Source organism: Atractosteus spatula, chromosome 1 (assembly GCF_055471065.1).
Source record: "Atractosteus spatula isolate fAtrSpa1 chromosome 1, fAtrSpa1.hap1, whole genome shotgun sequence".
Classification (NCBI taxonomy): domain Eukaryota; kingdom Metazoa; phylum Chordata; class Actinopteri; order Semionotiformes; family Lepisosteidae; genus Atractosteus; species Atractosteus spatula.
In genome coordinates, this window is record NC_142706.1 from 60,731,302 (window position 1) to 60,750,815 (window position 19,514).

Consider the following 19,514-nt stretch of genomic DNA (forward strand, 5'->3'; position numbering starts at 1 on the left):
TCCCCTCCACTACCACCACCCATGTGTTTCCCCAGCTGGATGATGCAACCATAGCCACAGTGCACCTGTATGCTCACCACACATCAGCAGGCCAGACCTGCTTAGCTTCAGTGGACTGCCAGTGGTGAGCTATAGCTTCCGAATGTAACCCTTAAATTCTGGAGAGTGTTGCACCACTAGAAGGCGCTACCAGCCAGCTGCAGAGTTCACTTTCTCCTTCTGTAGAGCCTTCCTCTGTGTTTATCTGGCTCTGGTGCTCCTGGTTGAGCGATCAATGCTATGGCCTGTGCTGTTCTGCTTTCATATTTCATATTAAAACCCCTCTCTTGATCAGTTACAAAACCAACTTAGAAACCCACCCTGTCACCAGAGACTTTTACTCCTTCGTGGCTCAGTGAGAGGTTGTATAGGTACCAGGGTCTGTGCAACACTAGGCCAGCCAAAGCCCAAGGGTGAGATCTCCAAAGAGAGTGCTCTGCCTTTGCAAAACAGTGTATCTGTGGAAGCCCATGTTGCGTGGTTGAAAAAAGAAGTGTGTTCTGTGGGACTGTTGGCGTGATTTCTCATTGACGTTTCACTTTAGTGTGAGCTCTCTGTGACGTCTCCCTCCGTGCTGGGCATTGATTCAGACATTGACTTTAGTCCATGTGTTCTCTCCTGTGTTGACTGCTTTGCTCCTTTTCTGGCTCTGCTTACATCCTACTCTGTCCCTCGGTCCCTTTCTGTCTCTTCTTGACTCCCTGTTCGTGTTTCTCGTTCATCTGTCATTCTTTCTCCCCTCCCTCCCTGCCCTCTCTCTCTCTCACAGATCGTCTGCTCTCTGCCCTCTCACTCCATACTGGGGGTCTGGGTAGAGAGGCTGCTGTGAGCACGGTCCTGCTGCGTGCTGTTACGTAAATGTTACATAAATGGGAGAGAAAAACGCAGTGGCAACAAGAATGAAAGGCTCTGAAAATGAGCCCTCTTTTCCTCTTCTCTGCATCGTCTCTCCCTAACTGCAGAGCGTTGAATCTTGATCTCTCTGGGACTTAGTTGCATCACTGAAGTCACACACTGACACACAAACAAAATCCCCCCCCCCTCCTCCTCCTACCCCCCTGTGCTGCTGCCTGGAATGGTACATCCCAGCCTCGCATCAGTGCTGCTGCTCTACCTGGATGTTGCTAGAATGTCCTTTTTAGCACAGGGGAGGGGGGAAGAGAGAGAGAACGAGACTCGCTGGCGTTGGATTAGCCTGTTAGCGCTGTATTACAGGGTCACTTTAATCTCCGCAACAACAGCAGCAGCCCGTTTGCAAGCCTGACAAGCCAGATCTCTCCGCAGACGCTGTTTCTCTCTGGTTCTTGCGTCGCTGCCCGTTCGCCCAGGTCCGAGGACAGGAGGAGAGGAAGCACAAGAAGAGGCTTAGTCATCCTCTTGGAAGTAAACACCGCTGAGAAGCCGCAGAGGAGACAGGCAGGCAGGCACTGTGACCATGACCCAGGGGAAGGTAAGGAGTGCTGGCACTGGGATGGCTGCTCCGGATGCGCTAATAACAGCCTGGTGTGGATTTCAGCAGGACCGACTGCAGCATCAATCAGTTTTCAGGCAAGGGTGGGAAAACAGGGGTCATCTGCTTCAGCTGTGCCCTCTGGATAATTGCCAATTAAGATAAGATCACTTTGTTGGCCATATACAATTTCTTGTATTAGCAATTTGTCTTTTCACATACCCCAGATTGCTCTCTATGAGACACACAGACAGGGGGAGAAGCTTGGGGTCAGAGCACAGGGTCGGCCATTTATATGGCTCCCCTGGAGCAGTTGGGGTGAAGGGCCTTGCTCAGGGGCCCAATGGAGTAGGATTCCTCTGCCAGCCGCGGGGATACGAACCGGCAACCTTCCAGCCACTGGCGCCGATCCTGAGCCACAGAGCCACCGCACCGCCATTCAATTAGAATAATGAATGGAGGATGTGTCAGGCGTGCCCCTGGGGATTACTGAACATGGCTTTTATTATGATGTAACTTGCATGTTGGGATCCCTCCCCCTCCCTCTCTGGTTGCTGGGACAGGTCTGCTTATGGTGTGCAGCTGCAGTTTTCTTGTGTTCGTGGAAGAGTGCCCCCTCTCCTCTTTTGGGGGTGCTTGTTAAGACAAGGGGGAGCTGGTTGGTGCGTGTACATGGGGGAGAGGGGGGCTGGTGGTACTGTGGGAAATTTTCATCACCCCAACTTATCAGACTGTTAATTCTGCCACCTCTGAGAAGCCCATTCACAGCGACACTATGTTTTTTAAGATGTTAGTTTAGCTGTGTTAATGCACAGAGGGGCTGTTTGGATGGCTGAAGAAACCAGGTTTCAGGCTGCAGGAGTTAACTGCTCAAGTTCATGTCTGTCTGTCCTCTGTGCAGAGCCCAGAGCTCTCCTGCTCATGTACCGCTACAGCACATGCTGATCAGAGATGGAGGTGGAGGGACTGTAGGAGGAAACGCTCCAGAGACTGCAAGATTTGTTTTACTGCTACAATAAGTAATACCAGCAAGCACAGACATAGGTACAATAACAGTGTCTCCAGTAACTGGCTCCAGAGCTTTCCAAGCTGAACTGAAAAGTCCCCCCTCTCCCTAGCCACAAGCACCTAGAGGACATGGTAACTCAGCTGTGTCTCTGATCACGCAGCCTGCTCTCGTGCCTCTCCCCACCTCTCCCCTAGGTGGGAGGTGGTCACTGTGCAGGGTGACTGGGTCTATGCTCTTATGTCCCTTTGCTGGACTGGAAGAGATGTAATACAGACAGTGGCATGCCTGGGTGTATGTTGTGGGGGCTTTTTTTTCAGATGCTGGTATTCTATCCATTTGTGCTTGCAGTTGTTATTTCATGGAGCATTAAAACAAATCTTGCAATCTCTGCAGTGTGTGCTCCCACAGTCGCCCTCCTCCATCTCTGGTCAGCACGGGCAGATTTCATGTGGCTTTTGAAAAGGTAATCATCATTTTGTTGAAAGTCGCTCCTGAAAGAGAAGACGTCGCGGGTTCTTTTTCAAAGCTGGACTGGGCTCTGTAGCGAACTGCTCCACCATGTGTGGGCGTGCGTGTGTCTCTCCTGCTCTCTGGAGCTCCGGCTGGGCAGAGCCGGAGGGGAGTCTCCTCGGAGATGGGAGCTCCAGCAAGACCAGAGGCAGGAGACCGTGGGAGCCGTCACATCTCCGATCCCAGGGGTTGATTGTGCGAGTTTCTTCCGCTGGCTGGCGCAGGTTTCCCCCTGAGCCACGTCACTGAGGCTGATGGGTGCGCAGTACAGATGACAAGTTGGTTCACAGGCCAGCAGTAATTACACGTTGGGCTTGGGGTCTTAGGTGTTTACTTTCAAACACATGATGCTCTCTTCAATGAGCTGTGAACCAACTGGGTTGCATAATTAAAAACTCAAAAATCCCATAATTCTGACACAAGAGACAGAAGGCCGGCTGCTCTTGGCTCCGTGTTTGTCCTGTGTTGTGTTTTGTAACGGGAACGCAGATGTCAGGCGACGCTGGTCAGTTTGTCTCGGGTCTCGTCCGTCCAACAGCCTCATCTCGCCTGCAGCAATCTTTTCACTTCTGGTTGGTTTTTCTGTGTGTCGTGCAAGGGCTCGGCAGACAGCTGAATGTTTTTCCTGCATTTAACGGCCCCCTACCTGTGCGCTGTTTGATAAAGCACAAATTCTGGTTTAAGGTGAAGTGTGCTTCCTGAAAATAAATGCTGAAAAATTCAAGCATTAGCTATTCACAGAAATAAATTCAATTAACAACTTGGAATTAGCTGATTGCCTTCCTTGTGGCTCTCCGGGCGTCTCTGGTCCTGTGAGGTCCCTAGTAACAGATGTAGGATGTGAATGGACAATCTCTGTGAAAGGTGAATTCACACTGTCTTTTCACAGCTTTCCTGTGCTCTGGGCTGTATCATGGTCTCCAGCACAGAGCACAGCTCTAATTCTAATTTAATCCGCCTGTGTTTCCACTTACAATTTCCTTGTTTCTGCCTGCTGTGTTAGCATGGCTGCCTGCTATAGTTATAGTCTGGTAACTGCTCTGGGACATTAAACTTATTCATTTGGCTGATTATCCAAAGCCACGTACTGCACAATAAGAGGACTGTTTTGTACAGCTCTTCTAGAGCTGAGGACTGTAAGGGGACATTTGACAGCTATATCATCTAGAAGAGAGAAAACACAACGTTTCGGCTGTGAAGCCTTCTGAAACGTTGTGTTTTCTCTCTTTTCTTTTCAGCACTGAATAAACCTATTACTTGTTCCTTTGCAGACTGCGCATATCATCTAGAGCTGACCGATTTCTGGTGTGCCTGTGTCTCGGGCAGGTACAAGCCTTTACATTATTGGAGCCAGGGGCAGGTCAATAACACTCCGATCATTGAAGGATGAGCTCGCTTCCTTGACGAATCACGCTGATTAAGAGCAGGAAGAGAAGCTGGGAATGTTTGGTTGGACTGCGGAGGCGTGCGCGCTACTGTGCATCTGAAACCGCAGTGCATGCTGGACTGATAATATACTTGATTGGCCCTGGAACATTGTGCCCACACTGTGGCTCCACGCCTGAGAACATTCTGCTGAACATACCAGCTCGCCATCTGCGAACCGGTACAGCTTAGGGGTGGCTTTGTGGTGTAACGGGTGATTTGGGAATTTCTGCCAAATCTAATCCCCCAGCAGACATCCCAGACCCCTCCCCTGCCTCTGCTCTCTGGAAGGCTCTCGCTCCTCTCTCGATACTGTGGGGTGACTGGCGCAGCCCCAGAGCAGAAAGATCTAGAAACAGGAAAACAAAAGGCCTTAAAGAAAGAGGTTGGATCAAAGACTTAAAAGGTGAGCTAAAGTAAGAACTTAATACCATTAACCTGTTCAGAAGCACTGGGGTCCTCTGGGGCCCTGACCACAGCAGCTGAACTCTCCTCAAGCGTATGCGAACACAGGACACTGACACAGGAGACCTTCACCCAGTGAGCAGGGGTGCTCATGCCTAGGCACAGAGCATATTATTTTGAAACACGACAGGGAAAATGTGCAGTCTGTTTTTGCTTTTGATGTGGTGGGGCCATGCCTGTTCATAAAATAAATAGCAGCAATTTTGACTAAAGGAGGAAAAGGGAAAAATCCAGGTAGACGTCCGAGTTGAGGGACACTCCTGGAACATTAGGGACAGCTGACAGGTGTGGCCTGTTCCCACGTAAGCACAAAAGAGCAGGAAGGCCTCATGCAGCGGCGGGCAGAAATATCCTTTAATAACGCCCAGCTGGAACCATCCCTGATCCGTTCATCCCTGAACGGAATTAGTTAGGAGCACCAGACCAACAAAAAAGGGCATTGACTCTTGCCTGTGGCTGAAAATAAATTTAAAAAGATGCTAAAAGAATGAAAAGCCCAGACACTTGCCAGTCCCCACCCCCATCTAGAACTGCTGACTTCAACATCTGGAAGAATCCCACACTCCGCACTCCGGCAGAAATAGAGCAAGGAGTAGCCCATGGAATTATGGAAAAGAGAGGAGAGGCTGGGGGGCAACCCATTGTTTACGGACAGATTAGCCAGATGGATGTGCTGCTGTGTTACATAAGAGCCCCTGCTAATTCAGGCATGCCTGGAACTCGGCGCAGGCAGGGATGTGTTTGAGGAACCACAGAAAATCCAGAATGAAGAAGGGGCTCACTGGTTTCATTCTGCCTGCTTGTAGCTCCATCTGAGGCTCAGGGAGGCGGGCTCTGACAGTCTGAACACTTTTTTGTTGCTCTGTGTCTAGGAGCATAGGCCCTGAAGCCTGTTAATCTTTATTGTCCCCTAGGGGAAATTTTTTATGGATGCACAATTCTTCTGTGCATCTGAATACATCACAAAATATTAGACATCACATCTGTTGCACGTGCAGAACTCGTTACAATATAGTCATGACATATTACACAGACAGAGTTTGTTACAGCATAATCGGTTTATACTATCAAAATTAACCTTTGCCATTTATTTGTATTAATACTTTAAAAGATGAGGGAACAAATTAATATTTGTATCGATTTGAACTAGATTTGGGAACCCTAAAACACTAAAACAAAGCAGATGACACTCAGAATTAAGAATATGAAAAGGGTGGGATATTTTTTTCTGTCTCATCATGGGCTGCTCAAAAGCTGTCTGCAAGATGGAGTGCTGCTTCACTCCCATAACCTTCGCATCACCAGACATCACTGTTATACCATATCCAATAACACTCTCAATTACAGGATGGAAAAAGAGGAACATTAGTTCAAACACTCTTAGTCTTCATGAAAAATACAAATGTTGCTGAACTCTGAACCTGAAAAGTCCAGCTCAGGTTGCTGTACATAGTCTTCTTTTCAAAATACTTATATGAATTAACCTGGGTAAACGTTCCTTATGAACTAGTAATAGGTTTATTCCATGCTGAAAAGAGAAGAAAGGAAACAACGTTTCGGCAGTGGAGCACCTGAAGAAGGCTCCACAGCCGAAACGTTGTTTCCTTTCTTCTCTTTTCAGCATGGAATAAACCTATTACTTGTTCCTTTGCAGCCTAGGCATGCTGACACAGCTACCCACCTGAACTACTTCCTTATGAACTTACTACCACAATAATAAGTATGAGTGGTCACCAACAGCTTTGTGGTTGAATTTCTTTAGTTTTTTTTCTCATTCTGTATCATTCACAATGTTCTGTCTGTGCTGTTTCTTAAGGCTGCAGATTTTCCACAGAGATCAGGTTTGGAGTGTGACTCCGCCAGCACCAGGGCTCGCTGAAAAGCCTTAGGTCCTAGCCAGAGAGAGATGATCTCACTCACTGTCTCCTTCACCTCCTTGATCAGTCTCCTTATTTCTCCGTCAGTCCATTTTATAACCACTTTCTCCAATTCAGGGCTGTGGGGGAGCCAGAGCCTATCCCAGTAAGCAGCGGGGGCAAGGCAGGATGCACCCTGGACAGGGGCGAGCCCCCTTCGGGAAGTGTGATTGGTCGAGAGACGGGCCTGTGATTGGCTCATGACGTGTCTCCTGTTTGGTTGTCCAGATCTCGGTGACAAACAAGCCAGCCAATGGGACAGAGGGAGGAGGGGCTGTGCCCACAGCCCCACCCAGCTATGAGGAGGCAACAGCAGGAGACAACAAGACCGGGGTGTCACCCCCACCCCCTCCCAGCGTCCCCCTGCACCCCAGCTGGGCTTACGTGGACCCCAGTGAGTGTTGTGACCCTCCCCTCCTCTCTCCCTCTCTCTGCTGATTGGTCGGACTCTTGTCTCAACCCTCTCTCTGTCCTTCTCAGACTCCAGCCCTAGCTACAGCAGCGGCGGTTACCATGGTGACGGCGAGATGCTCACCGAGTTCAGCTGGGACGACAAGAACATCCGCCGCATTTTCATCCGGAAGGTACGGGGCAGCGTGACGGGAGTCCCCAGCCCGCCTGCCTCCACATGGCCTATTCCCATTATCCCGCACAAAATTCCTCCCCTTCCCGGTCTCCACCTCCCTCCCTGGCTCTCCCAGCATCACACACCCTCGGGGTCAGGTTTTGGGGAGACCGGGGGTTAAAACCCACTTGGGGGGAAGCTGTAGCGCTGGGAGGCATGGGAGGGCGCTCGCTCTCTCTGTGGATTGGCGTGACGGCGTGCTCCTGCTCCAGATGTGCGTGACAGCTGTGCTCTGTGCTGCAGGTCTACACGATCCTGATGATCCAGCTGCTGATCACCGTGGCCATCGTCGCCCTCTTCACCTTCTGGTGGGTGTCTCGGCAGGTGACGGTGCGCTTCAGGCACTGGGACAGATACGGAACTAGAGGCCCTTCCAGTCCAGGTCACAGCAGAGCTTTGCTCCAACAAAGCCCTGCGGTTATTTCATTGACAGTTACTACTGGGATCAATGCGACAATTAAGGGGCTGGCTGAAACACAAACCTGCAGTGGACTGGACTGGACTGGAAGGGCTGCAGGTTGAGTAGGCCTGATCCAGTATCGTGTGCTTGACGTGTGCTTCTCTGAGTAAGAGAAGTATTTCCAAATGCCTGTGTCTGTAAGAGTGCACCGTGCTTATATACCACAATATGTGCGGTGTCTGTGCAGCCTAGTGAGTCTGCAGTATATCCATCTACCTTGATAACAGCTTATTCCAAAACAGTGTTGCCGTTGTACACAGTGTGTATTTTTAATTCAGTAGTGTATCTGACATGTCCTGTCTGTCCCACAGTGAGCCAGTGAGGATCTATATTCAGTCCAACCCCGGCTGGTACTGGGCTTCCTAGTAAGTGCACACAGATTTTGTTGTTTTTATTTGCATTGCATCATCATTATTGCTAATATTCATTAATAACATTAACCTGTTATGTTTGTTAACAGCGCTGTGTTCTTTGTCACCTACCTGACCCTGTCCTGCTGCGCGGGACCCAGGTGCGTATTTTTCTTACAACAGAAGTCACTCAGTCTAGTCTTCCTGATGTTCTCCCTTAATTCAGTTCGTACTACTGCACCTTGTGGGTGGGTAATATCAGGATCAGCACCCCACAGGTGGGTAGTGTCATGATTGGCGCCTCACAGGCAGGTAACATCTGGATTGGCACCCTGCAAGCAGGTAGTGTCAGGAATGGCACCCTGCAGGCAGGTAATGTCAGAATTGGCACCCCACAGGTGGGTTGTGTCAGGATTGGCATCCTGCTGGTGGGTAAAGTCAGGATTGACATCTCGCAGGCAGGTAGTTTCAGGATTGACACCCTGCTGGTGGGTAGTGTCAGGATTGGCACCCCACGGGTGGGTCATGTCAGGATTGGTGCCCTGCAGGTGGGTTTTGAATATGTTGGTTTGCTGTGCACGAGAGGTCATGATTGCACGAGAATCATCATTGGTGTCTTGCAGGCAGGTTGAATCTTGATCGGCACCCTGCAGGTGGGTGGTGTCAGGATTGGTGCCTTGTAGGTGGGTTTTGAATATGTTGGTGTGTGAAATCCTTTACACGAGGGGCTGGTATGTCTGACCTGGCCTGTGTTCTTCTGTTCTTCTATTACAGGAGACAGTTTCCCTGGAATCTGATCCTGCTGGCTGTCTTTGTGAGTATAAGGCACTCAGTGCTGACATCTGTGCCACAATCTTCTCCCACTGCGGCTTCCTGTCACATTAAAGCTATTTCTGCTTTGCAGTAATCTGTGTTAATACAGAGTGTATAAATACACTGTGCTGTGATTGGTATATAAATACAGACTGTATAACTAGACCATGCGACTGGTAATATTACACTGCTAATCTCTCTTGGTAGTGAATGGTAGGTGCATATTTCAGTGCAGAAATTTCTTGTATGTGCAAAAAAAATGAAACTGTCACTTTGTATGTGAAGGAGTTTATTCACTGGAACGCTGTAAGATCCTGAGAATGATTAAGTGTTGAATGTACTTGAATGGTGACACATTGGAATAGTTTAACAAGAACTTTGTTTATATACCACATTAAAAAGGCAAAGTCATTTGCCCTCTGGTGTAATAAATGTGTTTGGACTAGGCAGCAGTGGTAGAAAACTCAGTTGAATATAAAAAGAAAAAAGAGCAGTATCATAATAGAGCAGTACCATGAAAGTTGAAGTGAAATTGCAACAGCAGACAGTGTGAGACACGTAAAAAAACGCACCTGTGCATTGTGTGTGCACTCTTGTACATCAGGAGGGTATTTTAAAGAAGAGAGGGTCCTCAGGACTGTGCGCGCCACAGGGAGAGACAGATTGAGGGCAGAGTGGTGTCAGCATGTTGAGGATTAGTTGTCCTAATGACTGGGGCTCTGAGCTCATTCTCTGTTCTGCAGAAACCACAGCCTCCTGCATTATTGACAACAGAAAAACCAAGAGCTGAACTGTAGCAGGAGCACTGCTAGGACACCATGATGTCATACTTCATATGATGTTATAGCTGATGCCTATCATATAGACCTGTGACCAGGCCTGATCTGGAGTTGTTAACTGCTGTGGGACAACCTACAGTACCAGTAACATGACATATTGCAATTTAAGCTGATCACCATGTGCTCATTCCAGAGCTCCTGGAAAAAAAAAGACACATTATTTTAGCAATGTAACATTCTGTCAATTTGTATTAAAGCTGTAGTATATGAGAAAAGTGGAACACTGGTAAAATTTGGAGTGCAGAATATAATATTACTCCTATTAGTATAACTAATAGTATTAGTACTACTAATAATACTACTGCTAATAATAACTGTGGCAAACAATCACAGTTTTAAAAAACCTGTTTTGTGTGATCCATTTGTGACATCTTCTTTAAACCCACAATCCCTGTGGTTGAATTCCACTGATGAGCTGTGAGAGAGATGACTGACTGGCTGACAGTACTGTGAAGATACCCAGTCACAGGAGCACGCTCTCCAGAATCAAATAAAGAATGCCGTCTTGAGAATCATCACTGTGTATGCCATTGCAAGTTAGATGTCATTTCACATTAGACAAGACACAGTGCATTTTTAAATCCAACCAGTGAGATAAACCCTTTTTCTGGGCAGGTATGAATCACTTCAAATCTCACAGAGCTTACATGGCAATTAGAATACCTAATATTAAGGTATTAATTAATGGTTTGTATAATCAATCTACAGTATAATTTGTAATTACAGTTACAGTTAATGATTTAAATTAAGTAGGTGAGCTCTAAATCTAACTATAGTTAGAGTTCAGAGAACCCCCACATTTGGGTTTCCAGGAATATTATGAGCTGTTGCTTAAAACTATGGTGCGTAATAATGAGCTCAACACCCTAGGAGCTCAACTCTGACCTCCTGTGAAATGCATTTGGATGTGAAATTGGAAGTGTTTGTTCTGAGTGATCCTTGTTATTTTATTTAGTCTTAGCAAGAGAGGGGGATTCAGTAGTTGTGTCAGTTAATAGGTAGACAGTAGGTGCAGCTTGTGTATTAAGGGGCAGTATGTGAGTGAATGTGCCCTGCCCACTCTTTACAGTGTTGTGCACTGAGGGAGGGCTAAGATTGGGATTAATTGTTTGACTGGGACTTCATTGCTCTTGCTGACTGACGTGTCTCCCCTCTTGTTCCAGACCCTGTCTCTCTCCTATATGACAGGGATGCTGTCCAGGTAGAGTGCCCTCCATCCTTAACGTTGGCCTTGCTCTCACTGTCCTGTGTTTCTCTGTGTTCTGTTTGCATGCTCTCGCTCTGCCTCAGACTCTCAGCATGGCCAGCATGATGGCCTTCGTGTCCAGGTAACGTCTGCCGCATGCATTGGGCACCAGGGACCATGGGAGCCTAGCTGTGGAGACCACAGCACACATCTGTACAGCTGATTGCTGCTGTTCTGCCTGGCTGTGTTACAGATGATGCTCCACGAGACTCCTCATTTGGCTCAGTCAATAAAGGATCTCACATGGGATGAAGATTAAACAGCCCAAAGGCTGCCCATTGGAGGGGACTGTAGCCTTTCTGCATCATTATGTCACAAGTAGATAGTGTGGGAGGCCTGGGGGACAGGGTGGCCAAGATGGGAAAAGTTTAATAGGTGGGTTGTAGGGAAAAAAACACATAAACACGGCCATAAAGGAAGAAAAGAAATGGGCTTTTTATTTTCAGGGAGGGAGAAAAAGCTCCAAAATAAAGCGTAGCTCTGTCCAAGCTCTACTTCTACATCGATGGTCCACTAATACAGCCGGGCAGCTCAGCTGTTTACCTGCTCCAAACCAAGTCTGACTCACAAAACTTTCTTCTAAAACTCTGAACAATTCATGGGCTTGTCTGTCGCTTGTCCCTTCCCCCTCTGAAGCATTTTCTCTAAAGCGGGCGTCACACTACAGGACTCAACACGACTTCTAATCGGAGAGCATATCAAATTTGACGACTGCCGTTCCTGAATCTCGCTGCCTTTTCTGTCCTAGAGGGTGTCAAATTATACGACTAGGAATCGCAGGGGGTGACTAATTACACGATTCCCTCACGACTTTCCATCACGCTTCCAAACCTCGCATTACACCGCGCAAGTACCGCGAGGTCGCCTCGTTTCGGCAGCCAATCAACGTGGAGCACGGAAGGAAGCAAAAACAACAAACACGAAACGACAAACACGAAACATCGAACAGACATCTGTGATGTCTCCAAAGCTGGACGAGCCTCTCCTCCATGTGCACAGTCCAGAACCCTCGCTCTCCTTCTTTCCTTGCAGCTGCATTGTTTGCATTGTACTGCCGGTTGAGCGCTCATCGGCTGTGACTGTCGCCGACACAGGAGCCCACCCCTACGACTTGCGACTGGAAACCAGTTTGATTTTCTCGTAGCGAGTTGCAGAGAGTCGTAGGGGCTGTTAAGAGCACTGTGACTGAGTCGCTAGGGGTGTCACACTACACAACTGACGGTAACGGGCGCGCGCTGCGACTCTCTACAAATCGCTGTGATTTTCTTATGATTATGTAAATGAAGGCTACGACTGGAAATCCTAGGAAAAGTTGTGTAGTGTGACGCCGGCATAAGACGTTCTGCCCTTCTCCTATACAGCAGACTTTGACAGCCAACTGGAAGTTTCTGCTTCCTGGTTTTTGAATGCCACCCACGGGGTCTGCTACCTCATGGTGAGGTGACTGAAGATGGCAGGTTATTCCCCCATGGCCTTCTGGGGAATGTAGTCCAGGCAAAAGTCTTCTTCCTGTTTCCACCTGCTCTTACAGCAGATACATAAGTAAACATGCTGTGTGCTGTTTCTGACTGCTGTCTCACTATGCCTGTCTCCACAGCTACTACAACACCAAATCGGTGATACTGTGCCTGGGTATCACTGCCCTGGTCTGTCTGTCTGTAACCATCTTCAGCTTCCAGACCAAGGTGAGAAATAGAAGGCATCACAGGGACTGCTGCTCAACCAGACTGTGTGTATTTACAGTATATATGTGTTTGAGCTCACATATTCAAACACTCTGCATCTGTTTCTGCAATTTCACAGTCCAGCAGGTGTTGTTGGGCTCCTTAACTCCAGTTCTTAAGAGCCAGGTTTTACAGGTCCCTCAGGTTTTACAGGTCTTTTCAAAGAATCAACAGCTGGAGAAAAAGGGTTAAAGTCGTTAAATCAAGCTAACGGCCAGCTGAATTGGGTCATTAATTGCAGAGAAAACCTGCAGAGACTGTGACTCCCCTGGACTGGAGTTGTGCACCACCGCCTTCAACCATCAGCTGCAAAAGACCTGCTCTAGAAGGTTAAACGGGTCTGGTACTTAATTAAGAATTCACTGAGCTCGTTAGTGCCTCTTCTTGAGGTATTGAGATGTTGATGTTTTAAGGAGACCTACAATGACCACTGGACTGTTCCCCTGGAAGGCTGGACTTGATAAGCCCCAGGGGGTAGTGTATTGTCTGTGTGTTACTATCGTTACATAGTGTAGCATTACAGTTGGTTGTATAGACTAGCAATTCAATTCCTTTACTGTGGGAGTATTTTTTTTCACATGATCTTTACTGATTAAAATGGTCTTTACCATCAGGAACTATCACATAATTAAGCATCCATTAATCATTTAATCAAGTGATTGGCTAAATTAATTCACAGGGTGCTTGGGGAGGGGATGACAGTGCCTAGGTTTCTGCAATTGGTAGACTGAGTGATCGTTTAGTTCAGGGGCTGGATCATGTGTGTCTCAGTGCAACGTGTGAGCTCTCAGTAAGCGTCTCTCTCTCTCACTCTCTGTCAATCTGTGCAGTTTGACTTCACCTCGTGTCAGGGGGTGCTTTTTGTCCTGGTGATGGTGCTCTTCTTCAGCAGCATCATCCTCTCCATTGTCCTCCCCTTTGGATATGTGAGTATCCCCGCTTCCCCCACAATACGCACCTCCACAGCATGACCGCTGAGCCCCATCCTGAACTTTCACATCACCTCTATTCTCAAATCCTAACCTCTGTCTATACCTAATTCTTAGCCCCACAGTGAAAGCTTCTAAAACCCTAAACGTCTTCCTCTTTATTGAGGATTTAATCTTTTGGCTGACAGCAGTGGTCCATTGGTAATTCATTGGTAACCCCTGACCTTATGTCTAATCTTAACCCTTTGATCACATGATGACCCCGGACCTTTGACCCTGACGCTCTCTGACCCTGTGCTCTGTTGCAGGTGCCCTGGCTGCACGGCCTCTACGCTGTGCTGGGAGCCATACTCTTCACAATGGTGAGTGTGCACAGAGTAGCAGACAGGTAGAGGGCACAGGTGAGGTGAGAGGGAGGTCTCCAGGTGTATTATGACATTAACACTCTCTCTTCTACCACTTTTTTAAGTTCATGCACCAAAAATAAGTTTGAAGATCACAAGGATTTATTTCAGTGCTCATGTACTTCAAACAGTGTTTGGGGCACTTTACCGGGTAAAAACAAAGAACACATAACAAAGATAACAATAAAATCAAAATAACATGAAAGAGAAGTAAAGAAGCAAAGAGATACAATATGTAGAAAAAGGAAAAAGGAGAATAGACAGACACCAATGAAAAGCCTGACTGAGTCTAGATTTAAGATTAAAACAGAATGGTAAAAGAAATTCTATTGCATGCAATAGCCAGCGTGAATAAATATACAGTAATGTACTGTTAGAAAAGTCCTGCTATGCAGGTGTGACTGTCGCAGTCCCGCGCAAGCTCGTGCCCTCGTCGCTCCACACCCGTCGGTTCAAGAGATCTTAATCTTAGATAAAGCGTCCTGGGTCTCCTCTCCCTGTTTCCCCTCTGTCTCTTCAGTTTCACATCTCAAATTCAAAGAGTTTTAATGGCCTGAATGGTGGGTCACAAAGTTTTACTAAGCAGTGACAAGGAGAGGAGTGTTTCAAAACGCCAGCAGGCATATCACCCTGCAGCTCACAGCTGGCAGCCCACTGGAGCTCATCAGGTGTGAGCCTGGTGTGTACCTCGAGGGGAGACCTCCTGGGAAAAACTAAGGTTGCTGCTGGAAGAGTGGTTAATGGGGCCAGCAGGGGGCGCTCACCCTGCAGTCTGTGTGGGTCCTTATGCCCCAGTGTAATGATGGGGACACTGCACTGTAAAAAACAGATGATACTTAAAACTGTTCTGACTGTCCAGTTCTCTGTGGTCATTAAAAATCCCAGAGCCTTTCTTGAAAAGAGTAGGGGTATTACCCCCACTCTCCTGGCCAAATTTTGATACCTGATGTCTGGTGAGCGGACTGGTGCATCATCTAGGTAGGTGCTACACCTTGGTGTTGGTAGTGGGATTCCCCGTTACCTGCAAAGTGCTTTGAATGGAGTGTCCAGAAAAGTGCGTAAGGAATTATTATTATGTCTGACGATATCATTATTAGCTGTTGATGACTGTTTCTCTCCATCTCTCTCAGTTCTTGGCGTTTGACACCCAGCTGCTGATGGGAAACCGGCGCTATGCTATGAGCCCTGAGGAGTACATATTTGGGACACTCAATATTTACCTGGACATCATCTATATCTTCAGCTTCTTTTTGCAGCTGTTCGGCTCTCACAGGGAGTGATCCTCCTGTCTGCTCCATCGTCTCCTGCTGGCTGATCTTAGGGATCCATGATACCCCCAGATTCTAGTCTTGCCTGCATCTAAAGCACCCCTGGCCTGTGTTCGTAAAAGCTTCCTATCTGCTTAGATGTAGTGTCACACTGGCGTATATTTCCTGTATTTTTTTTTCAAAGTAGCTTTGACGTAATTACAGTAATGGGCCGTACAACCGATTTTTATTTTAATTTTTCTTCGGGATTGCTTAAAAAATAATCTGTAACTTCAGTTGCCAATTCTTAGCCAAGCAAAGGGAACAGCTCAGTTGACCAAACGTTTTGACTTCTGTCTTCCTTCAGGATCAACCTGAGGAAAACCCTTTGCCAGTTCAATCAACAAATGTAGGCAGAAATAAAAAATCCATCGGCACATTTTTAATTGCTGTTGTTGTCCACTAAAGAAGACAGTGATTCTCTTTTTCTCATGGGAGTGTTCAGAATTAGGAAAATGTTTTGAGGAAAGATGAATGAAAATCAGAAAAAACAGCTGATAAAAGAAGCTGTAGTGCTGAACTGGCCAAGTCTTGTCCATGAAAACTGCTTTTTTATTTACACAGCATCCTTATTTAGTTAATTGGCCCTTGTATTGGGCTTAATTGGTCCAGATTCTCTTTTGTTACCTTGATGGCCTAGAGGGACCCCAGTACAGTTAAACTAGTACAGCACAGGTATCTGGTCATCTAAGATAATGGACCCTGCAACACAGGAAAGTGTGGTTGAAAGATGCATGTCATTCATTTCTCTTTCCTTTGTGGTAGCACGGTGGCGAGCTGACTTACAGTTCCAGAGTCCTGGGTTCGATTCATGCTTTGTAGTTTGGCTGTCTGTGTGGTGTTTGCATGCCCACCATGTTCCTGTATGTTTGGGTTCAGGGCCCTGTAACTTTATTGTAGGCATTTCCATGGTGCTGTGTCCTGTGTGCTGGAGGAACATGGTTAGTTAAAATGTCCGGTTGTGCATACTGGCTATTCATGTGGCTATTCAGAAGCTCATGGTCTCTGATGACTGCTTGTGCTTCTCTTGAAATATAAACCAAGATGTATAAATTTAAAAATTGCACTTTGTTGGCCCACTCTTGTACCTTGTACAGTATCGCCCACTTCTGTAACGATAGGAGTACTGTCTTCTTTTGTGTGTGCATTGCTTGTTTTAGCCTGATCTTGCATGCAGAGGACTGTTGGGATTTTCTGGGCGTTTCTAAAGGGTGGAGAAACTAAAAATGCACGCCTGATAAAATGAACAGCACACACGACACAACACCAAGCACAGAACGGAGCAGGCACAAACACATCAGCATGGCCTGGGACAGCTTGGCCTTTGGCGTTTGTGCAAGGCCCTGGTACAGATGCTCATGTGTTTAAATGCCTTTAAGGTTAAACGCTTATGCCACAGGGAATCTGGACTGCATTCTGCAGTGTTTTGCTCCTTTTTAAAATGACAAAGCTCTGTGTATATAAACAATCATATATATAAACTTCAGTTTTGGCCTTCTGTGCTGCTGTGTTTGGACTGTATAGCTCCTTTTTCTTCTTGGGCACCCATGCGCTAGGCTATACATAAGCTTCTAAAACCCCAGCAAGCTCCAGTGCAGGAATCTGATGGGGGCAGCTGTATTGGGTCTACACACAAGCAGGGAGAGCATGGCAGGCTTTGTCTGGGTGAATGCCACACGCCAGTTATTGTTGTGAATGTGCAGCTGGTTATTAGATTCTTCAGTCTGCGGATATTACAGGGCTGGGGGCACTGAGCGAGTTTACAGAAGTGACGTCACAACCCCTCTGCTGAAATCTAGACAGCATGAAGCTGTGCCACAGCCAAGCACCCGGGCTTGAGGTGCAGTGGAATTGGCCACTGTTTACAGAGTGGCGACATGTGGGCTGGAGTCCGCGGGAGGCCAGATTTACACCCAGGAGTGGTGGGGAGAGCCGCGCTTGTCCCAGGCTTGGTGTCCAATCCTCTCGTGACACTGGACCTGTCTTTCGGCATGCTCTGAGCCCGTGAGTGAGTGGGATCTAATTCTGGCAGGGGAGGGGGCAGATCTGCCATCATCTCCCACTCTGTATTTCTGTTTGTACTGTCCAGATTTCAGGGACCTGCGCCCTCAGCTCACTGCCGCCTCCTTTCCTTGTAAGTCGTTTAAAGTTGCAAAGCATTCTCTAATGCTGTCAAATTGATTGTGTATTTTCTTCACGTGTTTATTTATATTTTCATGCAAAATCCTGCTCCTGATATTCTGGTCTAGTAGGAGAAATCTGTATAGAGTCTGAGAGGCTGTTCCCCATAGGAATGCTGCACACAGGTAGTAGAATCAACAGGAAAACCTGGAACACGGCCCCTCAGTTTCCTCAGCACTGACATTCATTTATGTAGCCTGACTGTCCACAGAATACTCAAGAAACAAGCCACCTGCAGACATTTTTCCTTTTGCTCTTCTGTATTTAACTAAGAGAAGGAATGCTGAAGTGATGTACCCACTATCCATAAGAACGTGGCTACTAAGGAGAGGAGGCCAATTGGCCTATCTCTTCCCTTGGGTAGTCAGTAGTTAACTGATCCCAGGATCTCATCCACCTATTTCGTGAAAGAAGCCAGGGTATCGGCTTTAACAGCATGGCTGGGTAGCTCATCACACGCTCCCACCACCCTTTGTGTAAAGTAGCACTTAATTGGTGCCTCCTGTTCGTGGTTTTCATTCTGAAATGATGCAGGGTGGGGGACCAAATTCCTGTCCTTAAGGACCACAGTGTTTTGGGATTTTAGCTTATTGACTTTGCTCGGCTCCCTGTTTCCTTCGTCTTTCTCCGTTGGGTGTCCAGCCACGGGTCTTTGACAGCTGCTGGGTGGGATGCTGCAAAAGCTGGACACCGAGTGGTCCTGGACAGTGTGTCCAGAGGGATAGGCGGATGTTTCAGTGCTTCACTACTTTCAGCCACAGAAGTGAGGTGAAGCCAAAATGTACCACCAGCAAAAAGAGTTGCCCTTTGGACTGCCCAAAGGACAATGTGTGAGTCTAAAACACTGGTCCCTGGCAGCCGGATTTTGTTTCCTGATCTTCTTTCCAGCCCTGCTGTCCTTCACTTCATAGCCTGAATAAGGCTTAATCAAAATGACCTTTAGTTACTGATTATCGTTGCTGATGAAACTTAAAAGATTGAGCCCTTGCACGCTTGTGAATTAGAAGTATTGAGTCACAGTGGGAGATGGGGGGACTGAGTAGGGTAGGGTGGGGTGTCCAGTCCTGGTCTTGGACAGCCTTACTTTTTCCAGGCTTTTATTGCAGCCGAGCTCTGAATGCCCCTAATTGGATCAATGCGTTGTTCAATTAGGAGGCATTAGCCTGCTCTCCGGATCTCTGTGCGTTGAATCACACAATGCCTGACCATTCGGCAGATCCAGACCATCACCTGAGACCTGCATAACTCCAAATATGGAAACATGTGATGCTCATTCTTTCTGACAGCTTCCACCTGTTCAGGGAAAAGACACCTGTCCAAGGAAGACAAGTGTCAAAACATCTGCAACTCACTTGGCTTCTTGAGCTTTCTGTAGGATTTGTGGGATTTCAGTGTTGAGGTCAAGGGGGGAGTGATCCTGTGGTAGTGAATCAGATGAATTTATTTACCTATTTACTGCTTACTTCTGTATTTGTGGCCTTTGGAAAACCAACACTAACACAACAAAGGATAAACGTTTGCATAAACTTACAAAAGGACCATTACCATTGTGGTCAGTTCAGAGTCACTTGTATTTTTTCACACCAACAAGGTTGTTTGTATATATAAAATACAGTATATCTATGTGTAGGAGAGAGGAGAGCTTTTTCTGTTTTGTGTGGCCCTATTGCGGAGACTTAGCTTGCTCCTGTGACCGGCTGCTCTGTTGTGCGCACATTGAAACATTAAGATTTTCCTTTCTATTTATTTTTTGAGAGATGAATGAAATATATATATTGTATTTTCTCTACATTGCTAATAAATAATTCAATATTGATTTCAT

At 47.1% G+C, this 19,514-nt stretch overlaps 1 protein-coding gene across 2 annotated transcripts; it reads left to right on the plus strand.

The window, feature by feature from the left end:
- Positions 1–1,179: 1,179 nt before the first annotated feature.
- faim2b (Fas apoptotic inhibitory molecule 2b) lies at positions 1,180–19,514 on the plus strand. Of its 2 annotated transcripts, none has more exons than XM_088914158.1 (12): positions 1,180–1,489; positions 7,043–7,208; positions 7,295–7,398; positions 7,683–7,747; positions 8,211–8,264; positions 8,360–8,410; positions 9,024–9,063; positions 11,065–11,102; positions 12,745–12,832; positions 13,702–13,797; positions 14,109–14,162; positions 15,335–19,514. In XM_088914158.1, exons 1-12 carry the CDS (start codon positions 1,475–1,477, stop codon positions 15,482–15,484), a joined length of 921 nt encoding a protein of 306 aa, XP_088770284.1. In that variant the 5' UTR covers positions 1,180–1,474; the 3' UTR covers positions 15,485–19,514. The 2 variants fall into 2 exon arrangements, with proteins under 2 accessions (XP_088770284.1, XP_088770288.1); XM_088914162.1 differs by lacking the exon at positions 11,065–11,102 and adding an exon at positions 11,192–11,229.